General features: G+C 39.6%; 1 protein-coding gene and 1 long non-coding RNA gene across 2 annotated transcripts in view; both read left to right on the forward strand.

The window, feature by feature from the left end:
• The first annotated feature begins 3,695 nt into the window (after positions 1 to 3,695).
• On the forward strand, positions 3,696 to 4,468 carry LOC107563741 (uncharacterized). Its single transcript, XR_001606138.1, has 3 exons — positions 3,696 to 3,834; positions 3,992 to 4,107; positions 4,395 to 4,468. It is a non-coding gene; the product is annotated as an uncharacterized lncRNA (long non-coding RNA).
• A 103-nt stretch (positions 4,469 to 4,571) lies between these two features.
• pick1 (protein interacting with prkca 1) overlaps positions 4,572 to 10,478 on the forward strand; it is an 11,792-nt gene continuing 5,885 nt past the window's right edge. Inside the window, exons 1-10 of the mRNA XM_016248706.1 lie at positions 4,572 to 4,603; positions 4,635 to 4,746; positions 5,140 to 5,268; positions 7,388 to 7,454; positions 7,557 to 7,646; positions 7,886 to 7,939; positions 8,025 to 8,087; positions 8,362 to 8,495; positions 9,341 to 9,433; positions 9,554 to 9,604. Of these exons, the coding sequence (XP_016104192.1) occupies positions 4,572 to 4,603; positions 4,635 to 4,746; positions 5,140 to 5,268; positions 7,388 to 7,454; positions 7,557 to 7,646; positions 7,886 to 7,939; positions 8,025 to 8,087; positions 8,362 to 8,495; positions 9,341 to 9,433; positions 9,554 to 9,604 (825 nt within the window). The remainder of the gene's footprint in view (positions 4,604 to 4,634; positions 4,747 to 5,139; positions 5,269 to 7,387; positions 7,455 to 7,556; positions 7,647 to 7,885; positions 7,940 to 8,024; positions 8,088 to 8,361; positions 8,496 to 9,340; positions 9,434 to 9,553; positions 9,605 to 10,478) is intronic.

The following is a 10,478-nucleotide window of genomic DNA, read 5'->3' on the forward strand; positions in this document are numbered from 1 at the left end:
AATTGAGATGACTCCCCATTTAAATGAACAAGGTGGTAGCGATCGGACAGGTAGGATCTAAACCATCTTAAAGCCTGCCCTTGAATACCTGTATAGTTTTGTAATCGATCTATGAGTATGTCATGATCTATAGTGTCGAACGCAGCACTAAGATCAAGTAAAACTAGCAATGAGATACAGCCTTGGTCTGACGCAAGAAGCAAGTCATTTGTAATTTTAACAAGTGCAGTTTCTGTGCTATGGTGGGGCCTGAAACCCCTGGAATTCTTTCAGGCCTGAAATTCTTCATAGAGATAATTTTTTTGCAGGAAGGAACACGATTGAGCAGACACAACTTTTTCTAAATGTGTGTAAAACAACAAACTGACGATTTATATATAATCATTTGTAATTGTATATACATTGTTGTGATTAATTATGGCTGGAACAATAATGTAGCTGTAAAAATAGTTGCCTGCTGAAATTGAAATATATATCCATCTTCATCATGACTAGATAGACACGGTGAGTTTGTCTTTTCTATACACGTTAGATGTGATCCACCTCATAGTAACAATCCTGTCAGATCGTCCATCCTTTGAGTGAGAGTTTAACGTTACTGGACGGCCGATCTGGTTTCGTGGTTAAAGTTAACCTTTTTTGGACATGTTTTCGTGTTGTCATTGCTCAGCAATGGCATGGACGCGATGTTGTCTGGGGGTTTGGCAAAAGGAGAGTGGGACTGTGGGCGGTGCTCGGGGTGGTGACTGAAGGCAGTGACTGTAGTTCTGACGTCAACTTTTTACGGAAGCAAAAAAAAATCACAGCTACTTTATTCAGGCTGTGTGCATTTTACTGTGGACTGACTGTTTTGAAACTTATATGGTAGTTAAATAGCCCCTAGACCTCAGTTATCATGAAAAAAGCCAAGAAATTTCAGTTTTGACAATATGGGACCTTTAAGATATCAGCACAGACAGGAGGTTAAAGAGCTGGCTGTCTGGTGCAGTCTTAACAACCTGGAGCTTAACACACTCAAAACTGTGAAGATGATAGTGGACTTCAGGAGAAAACCCCCTGCTCTCTCCCCACTCACCATCCTGAACAGCACAATCTCTCAGGACCTAAAGTGGGACACTCACATTGACTCCACTGTTAAAAAGGCCCAGCAGAGGTTGTACTTCCTTCGCCAGCTGAGAAAGTTCAACCTGTCACAGGAGCTGCTGAAACAGTTCTACTCCGCCATCACTGAATCTGTCCTCTGCACTTCAGTAACTGTCTGGTTCAGCTCAGCTACCAAATCTGACCTCAGAAGACTACAGAGGGTAGTCCGGACTGCTGAGCGAATCATTGGTACAACCCTCCCTTCTCTCCAAGAACTGTACTCATCCAGAGTGAGCAAATAACAACCTGGAGCTGAACACGCTCAAAACTGTGAAGATGATAGTGGACTTCAGGAGAAAACCCCCTGCTCTCTCCCCACTCACCATCCTGAACAGCACAATCTCTCAGGACCTAAAGTGGGACACTCACATTGACTCCACTGTTAAAAAGGCCCAGCAGAGGTTGTACTTCCTTCGCCAGCTGAGAAAGTTCAACCTGTCACAGGAGCTGCTGAAACAGTTCTACTCCGCCATCACTGAATCTGTCCTCTGCACTTCAGTAACTGTCTGGTTCAGCTCAGCTACCAAATCTGACCTCAGAAGACTACAGAGGGTAGTCCGGACTGCTGAGCGAATCATTGGTACAACCCTCCCTTCTCTCCAAGAACTGTACTCATCCAGAGTGAGCAAAAGGGCTGGCAAAATCACTCTGGACCCCTCACATCCAGCACACTCCCTCTTTGAACTGTTGCCATCTGGTCGACGCTACAGAGCTCTGAGCACCAGAACGGCCAGATATACCTGTACATACAACTGTCAATTTGTATATTGCATTCCTTATTTACTTGTTCTATTTTTTTTTTTTTTTTTTTTATCTGTGTTTGTTTGTTCTGTCACTGTCATTCTGTTGCACTGTGGAAGCTTCAGTCACGAAAACAAATTCCTCGTATGTGTAAACATACCAGGCAATAAAGCTCATTCTGATTCTGATTCTGACAAAATACTGTCTCTGTAATAACAGAGTCTGGGCCCTACATTTCTCCCTCTCACCACCAGAGGTCACCATCTCCCGTCCTCCCGGACTCCATTCCCCAAACTCCACACACCTGTCACTTATTACACCCTCAGCTGTTTCTCATTGTCATGGACTATTTATACACCACACTCCCACTACTCTGCCTGGCTGAATTGTATTGTAAAGGTAGTTGTATTTCTTGTTCGTAGGTTGTGTATGCGAACACTTTCTGTTGCCGTAATTGTATCCCATTCCTGATCCTGTTTTGGAGATCAATTCTGATCTATTTTTTGTTTTTCGTTTTGTTGATTAAGTCTAGTTTCTCCTGCATTTGGACTCGGGCCCTGTTTTTTCTACGTTGCTATCTTACCGCCCCGTGACAATAACACACTCAACAAAATATCACCTAATTATCGTTATCGTTAAAATCTCAGAGAATATTGAGCTATATTTTTTGTCAATATCGCACACCTCTAATATATTTAATGTTTTGATTAGAAATAAAAATTAGAATAAATATGAGAAGTGCTCTTTTTTTCCACTTGAGCCCTCAAAATGTCTGTGCACGTATGTCCCTGATTCCCGGGAGGAGGGAGAAGCAGAACATATGCTGACCTATCAGTAAAAGTAATTCACTTACAAAAAATTTGAGGAGTTCCATTATCAATTTACTGAAACGTATTTATTGAAAATAACACAACAATAATGAATACCAAAAACTGACAAAAGATTATAACAATTGTATTTTGCATGTGTTCAGTACAATGTTTGCTGTATTGTGTTTTTGTGAAATCAGTTAACCCTTATAAGCTATTTGGGGTCTTTTGGACACCAAATGATGTTTGCTTTTCATGTGACTGTCAACACTTTATCAATAAAAACATACATAAATACATAGGAATGACATCTGGTTTTAAGATCCCGCTTCGAAAATGAATAAAACTGGTCCTCAAAACCAAACTCAAACAGAACAAACATAGACAGAAATAACACTTAAAAACATCCACAGTTCAAAATAATGAAAGGATGAGACAATTTAGCACAGTACAAAACTAACTTCAGTACCAAAAAAATAATAATAGTAACCCTGCTAAACTTGGACAAAACGTTATTTTTATTGTTACAATTATGATTTCATAGCTATAAATCCAACTGGAAAAACCTATGGAACGATGTCTTTCAATTAGTCAAAAAGCATGTCAAATGGCAATAGCGAATAGTGGAGCTCTGCAGCCATCTACTGGTGAAAGTGATCTTTTTTCTTTTCAATCAAGTTTGAGCTCACCATTTTTTAATGTAGATCATTTTCATTACTTTCATACAATTGCCAAATTTCCAGTGCCCTATAATTAATCTGGCAGGACAAATAAAAAACTTTAAAGTCATTTTTTTCTCAAAAGAGAGTCTCTGCCTCTACCTCCAGTCCAGCAGGAGGCGGAAACGCGCTTTTTACCTTGGTTTTCCTGTCACAGAAAAAGAAAACACACACATCCTGCAGACTGCTGTTCAGTCTGATCCACACTCCGGAGCAGATGGTGGCGGTAATGCACCAAATACGCTGGATGCCAACCGCCGTTAAACATTAAGAAGAAGAAGAAGAAGAAGAAGAAGACTGCTGTTCAGATGCAGCAGCTTAATGTTTATCGAATTATCTTCGTAACACAACACTAAAACATTATTTTAATATGTTCGCGTGTTAAGAGCATCTTTACACTTCAGCTATTCGTCAACAGAACGGTAAGAGACACACCTGCGTTATCCATCTGCATAACACCTGCCGCTAAAGCATACTAATAATAACAATAACGAGCTGCTTTAAAAGTGAATATGTCTCAGAGTATGATGTTAGTACAGGTTATTTAAAGTTGTTTTCATTAATGCTGCTGTATTTCAGTAATAAAGTTCACCATCTGAATGAATGAAGGGCGTTTGATCAACAGATCCACATTAAACACGATCAGAGCTGGTAATGTTCACAGACATGGACTATGAGCTGGAGGAGGACAAACTGTGAGTATCACGAGCATCATCCATCAATAACAAGCAAGCAGTACGTTCATATTCATATGTTTACATGATGTCACATCCTGTGGGGAGAAAATAGACCTCTGTCTGTGTGAAGTCACGCTTATAAATGTTATAAAATAGCATGTAATTGCAATAGAATCTAACAGAAAGAAAGCAAAAGAAGCAATCTTTTCAAGCAGAACATTGAGGGATCATTGTGTGATGAGATGAGTATTGTGTGCATTCGCCTGACAGTCATGTGTGGGATGTTGTGTTGTGTCTGTGTCCAGTGGGATTCCCACAGTTCCTGGAACAGTGACTCTGAAGAAAGACTCCCAGAACCTGATTGGGATCAGTATTGGGGCTTATAAATGTTATAAAATAGCATGTAATTGCAATAGAATCTAACAGAAAGCAAAAGAAGCAATCTTTTCAAGCAGAACATTGAGGGATCATTGTGTGATGAGATGAGTATTGTGTGCATTCGCCTGACAGTCATGTGTGGGATGTTGTGTTGTGTCTGTGTCCAGTGGGATTCCCACAGTTCCTGGAACAGTGACTCTGAAGAAAGACTCCCAGAACCTGATTGGGATCAGTATTGGGGGCGGAGCTCAGTTCTGTCCCTGTCTTTACATCGTACAGGTCAAATATTCACAATCTAACATCATCCTATCAATCACTGTGTCGCATTCCATAATGATTGTGTGTTTTAGAAGCTATAGAATCGTATTGTGTTTAGAAGGCCAGAACGAAGTGTGTGATTTTTTTTATTTTTTTTTTGTGTGTGTGTGGTTTATATTGTTACATGCATTGAGTGCACTTCAGAACGAAAAGTTCCTGAAGAATTGCGAATGTTGAACATGTTTTTTCAACAGATTTCGCACAAATTTGGCGTGTGCATATTTTGTGAATGATACCCAGCGTCCAGTTTCCATGTTAAAGTGCTCCGGAAAGGCTTCAATCTGTCATGAAGTACTCTTTCCATTACTCTTTTTATTCATTGAAGCTCATTTGAGGTGATTTTTGTGTGTTTAGGTGTTTGATAACACTCCGGCCGCTCTGGACGGGACTCTGGCCGCCGGCGATGAGATCACAGGAGTCAACGGCAAACCGGTGAAAGGAAAGACTAAAGTAGAGGTGGCCAAGATGATCCAGGCAGTGCAGGTACAACACTTAAAACATCAACTCAAGTCACGGCAGTTTTATTCCTAGAGCAATTTTCACTGATTCAGAGTTTTGTCATGTTAAAGGGGTCATAATATGCTTTTTCAACTTTAGTTAGTCTGTAATGTTGCTGTTTGAGCATAAAAAAGATCTGCAAAGTTACGGTGGTCTAGAGTGAACTGAGGCCGGCGGCTAGAGTGAGGAACGGCCGGAGGGTTTGAGAACGGCGCGGCCAGCGGATTCGACAAAGGAGCAGCCGGCGGGCTTGCGGCAACCACATGTGACGACCCCGGGCTGGACTCCGCTTCGTCCACAGTGAAAGCTGATCCCACAGCTCCAGGCATGACGAAGTGATATCGTCCTCTTTTGGAAGACCAACCAAAGTAGTAGTTTCGCTTTCACAACGAAACACACATCGCGCCTTCACGACATGTCAGCGGCAGCAACAACAATACTACAGCGAGAATAAAAGTTATGCCTTCTTTCTTTGTGTGAACATTTGGGTGGCGTTATGCAAATCTCCCCACATAGTGATGTAGACATGTGGGGGCATGTTAGAACGAGCCATTTTAGGTAGGCGTGGCTGACTCTTAACTTTCATAAAGAATATCTCTTTGGATTTGAGACTTTAGTCTTTGCAATTTTACAGATCTTCTTTATGCACCAAGAGCTTGTAACACTCCAAAGAGAAAGGAAAACTTGAAATCGCATCATATGACCCCTTTATTTAACAGAAATCACTTTTCAAAAACTACAACCAATGACTCGTTTGGACTACAACGCATATTTTCCGGGATTTTTCATAACACAAATATCGACGAATGGGACGAGACCTGGTTGAGCTGCACTAGAGAAGGCTACGAGTGTTATCACTATATCTGAGACACGCTAGCTTTCCCAAGGCAGACAGACTTAGAGTGGTTACAATCATCTGGGTTTAAATCGCGCCCACAATGATTTGATATTGAGCAATATTTACGCTTAAGCTCGCACGCGGCTATGGTAAGGGGCATGACATTTCCCGACCAGGCACCAAGTGGAGCCAATCACAACACACACTGACCCAGCTAACCAATCACAGCACACACTGGCCCAGCTAACCAATCACAGCACACACTGGCCCAGCTAACCAATCACAGCACACACTGGCCCAGCTAACCAATCACAGCACACACTGGCCCAGCTAACCAATCACAGCACACACTGGCCCAGCTAACCAATCACAGCACATTTCGTATTTCAGAAGGCGGGCCTTCATTTGATACAGGAACTATTCGAGCCGTTCATGCCAGACTGGGGAGAGAGGTGTTGTAATAATGTCAAATATGTGCAAAGTAATGTGTTTTTCGAACAACCTAGTATGAGAGCCTGTTCTAGTACACCCCCAAAACAAAATCAAGACTTTGTAAAAGAGCATAATAGAACCCCTTTAATGTTTCTGATGTCTTTATAGTCACATTGAGCAGGTTAGAGCTGGATGATAGAATAGTTTATATCAGACGGTATAAACAACAATATACAACAATCACACAACTCTGCTCTTATTTGACATGATTTTAAGTGATTATTGCCACATGACCGTGTTACATCTTTAAGTAATCACTCAATATCAGTTCAATCATTCTATCTTTGGAAATTTCTACAGATTTTGTCGAGATGTAGTTGAGACTGTTATAATTTGTGCATTTTGATTCACTTAAAGCTGCAATTTTGTCAACTTGATTGAAAAGGAAAGATCAAAGTATAATGCTTAAGAGTATTGTTAAGTATTACATTTGTGTATCCTTTGTGTTTTTGGCACGTAAAACATATTGCATGTTAATTTAGTGAATTTATACTTTCCTTTACAGTGTTAAATGTAGGGTATACATATAATATGAATAATTTCATACAACAGTCTGAACTGAAGTCAAACATCACAAGAGCGACATTATCTGTATATCAACATGACTTTGAAATAATATTGTGGCCGAAATATATCATCAAAGTGAATAATATCTTGTCTCAGATGCACCATTATGATAAAGACCGTTTGTGTAAAGATCACATGATCTAGACTGGTAATTGTTTTGTACTTGAAGGGTTTGTTTTTATGGATGAATGTGTTTGTGATCTGCAGGGTGAAGTCGTGATCCAGTATAACAAACTGCAGGCCGACCCGAAGCAGGGCAAATCTCTGGATATCGGTAAAAACTACCAAACTGTGCTAGCTTTGTGTGTTTGAAGGGATGCAGAAGTGTGTTTCTCTCTGATGAAGTAGCTCATGTGTGTGTGTTTGTGTGTGTCAGTGCTGAAGAAGGTGAAGCATCGTCTGGTGGAGAACTTGAGTTCAGGAACCGCAGACGCTCTGGGACTCAGCAGAGCCATTCTGTGCAACGGTCAGATCAGTTCCACTATTTAATCACTAATCCAATACAACACTTGTTTCTGCACATATTAAACAACTACAGTACTCCTAAATACATCACTATGTAAATTATGAATTATTTTTTCACCTTGCACTAATGAGAACAAGTTCTGTTGCATGACATAATCTTTGCTTGGAAACGCCATCATTGATGTGCGGATATAATGTGTGCCATGAGAAATCAAGCATGTGTGTGTTTGGGTGTTGTAGATGGTCTGGTGAAGAGGCTGGAGGAGCTGGAGAAAACCGCTGAACTTTATAAAGGTGATTCATTCGTACTGTTACTGCATTAAACCAGTGCCTGAGAGAGTTTACTCTGGAAATAATCTGTGTTTGTGTGTGTGTTTAGGACTGATGGAGCACACGAAGAGACTGTTAAGAGCTTTCTATGAGCTCTCGCAGACTCACAGAGGTACAGTAGATTTGTTCATCTTTATTCATCATATGATTCGTTATAGGCTGCTATAAAGAGTTTCTCCTGCTGAAAGTTAATTTTATTGACCAAAAACTGGTTTGTTTTCAGAATAGACTGGTAAAACATCCCCTTTGAGATGAGATTCTCAAAATGTGTGTCTAGTTACACACACTAACAACATCAGGCCGTGTAGTGGAAGTAATGCTAAATCTGACCAACAAAACACTCCATAAAATCATCAGATGTGTGATAAAATGTTTTTCTCTCTCAGCGTTTGGTGACGTGTTTTCCGTCATCGGTGTCCGTGAGCCACAGGCCGCCGCCAGCGAAGCCTTCGTGAAGTTTGCTGAAGCTCATCGAAACATGGAGAAGTTCGGCATCCAGCTGCTGAAGACCATCAAACCCGTAAGAGAGCAGATCTGAACGAGTTTGTATTCTTACAATGAGATTAATATAGATGTGTGTAGAGTAACTGTGACATGCAGAAATAAAATGTATGATGTTGTGCTGTCAAACGATTAATCGCATCTAAAATAAATATTTTTGTTTGTGTAATGTGTCTGTACTGTGTATATTTATTATGTATATATATACAAACGCATGTACATATTTAAGAAAAATATGTTGTTTATACATTAAATATATTTATATATAATAAAAATTATATTATAAATGTTTGCATGTAAATATTTTCAAAATAATATATACTGTGTGTGTGTGTGTTTGTATTTATATATACATGATAAATATACACAGTACACATACATATATTAAGTAAACAAAAACTTTTATTTTAAAAGCGATTTAGGGATTAATCGCAATTAATCGTTTGACAGCACTACTATGATGTGAAACAACTAAAAGTAACCTACATAAAAGCATTACAATAAGTAAAAAAAAAAAAAAAACATTTACTAAAAATGTTATGTTTAACTGTATGTGGCCATTAACTGTTGTCAGAGAGCCGTGGACATACAAATTTGTTGTTAAATTATATGTTTAACTTAAGATATTAACTTAAAATCTCAGGGGCACTTAAAAATAATTATTTTAGCTCAAAGGGGTTTGGCTGATGAGAACGTCCATAAATCCCTGATCTCTACAGTGTTTAGTATGTAGAATGTAGAGTAACTGAAACATGCATGGGAAACATCATTTATGGTGTGGAACAGTTGAAAACACCTTGTGTAAACATTATTTCACGAGACAAATGTAATAAATAATATTAATGCTGTCTGTTTGTCTGTCAGATGCTGCATGATCTGAACACGTATCTGCACAAAGCAATTCCTGACACCAAACTCACCATCCGCAAATACCTGGATGTCAAGTTTGAGTACTTGGTATGAGAGCAGCCAGAAGATTCACTCATCATTGTCTACTGAATTGAGATGTTACATTAACAGAGGGATTTTGAGAGTGTTTATGTTGAAGTTCATTGATGTGTGTTTGTTTTTATTCAGTCGTACTGTCTGAAGGTGAAGGAGATGGATGATGAAGAGTACAGCTGTATCGTAAGTTCACTCACTCTCTCCGTTCATCATTTACTCATTAACTAACCAATAGTCAAACCGTCTAAATCACGAGGGAAATCAGCTCAAGATCATTTGACTCTTAAAGGGCTAGTTCACCCAAAAATGAAAATTAGCCCATAAATTACTCCCCCTCAAGTCATCCTAGGTGTACATGACTTTCTTCTTTCAGACGAATCCAGTCGGAGTTATATAAAAAATTGTCTTTGATCTTTTAAGCTGTTTAATGCCACTCAGCGGGTGTTGCATGCATCAGTCCAAAATAAGTTAAAGGGGTCACATGACGTTGCTAAAAAGAACATTATGTTGTGTATTTGGTGTAATGCAATGTGTTTATGCGGTTTAAGGTTAAAAAAACACATTTTCCATATAATGTACATTATTGTTTCTCCTCTATGCCCCGCCTTTCTGAAACGCGTAGATTTTTATCGTCCTAAAAAGCGTGTGACAGAAATGTTACGCCCCTTAACATACTGTGATGCCGTCTCCCGGCAGGACGAGACTCAGTCCAGCTGCTCTGCTCGTGCACATCCCATCATCGGTTCTCTTTTAGCAGTTCAGTCAATGTACTGTTAGGAGTAACTGAATAACTCGGGATATTGGTTTATTTCGAGAGGGAGTATCAGGCACGTTTATAAACCGAATAATTTAAGTAATTTGTGGATTAGTGCGTACTGGAGACACAAACCTTTTTAAACGATTCAGTTGGATTTGGTGAACTGGTTCGACCGGTTCACTAAGAAGATCTGGTTAAATAGAACGATTCGTTCGCGATCCGAACATCACTAGACGAGACAAAACCAGTAAAACACATTACAAACGAGGCATTTGTTGCATCCAGTGGGGACATAATTAC

The sequence above is a fragment of the Sinocyclocheilus grahami genome, unplaced genomic scaffold (assembly GCF_001515645.1).
Source record: "Sinocyclocheilus grahami isolate Dianchi unplaced genomic scaffold, SAMN03320097.WGS_v1.1 scaffold888.1, whole genome shotgun sequence".
Lineage (NCBI taxonomy): Eukaryota > Metazoa > Chordata > Actinopteri > Cypriniformes > Cyprinidae > Sinocyclocheilus > Sinocyclocheilus grahami.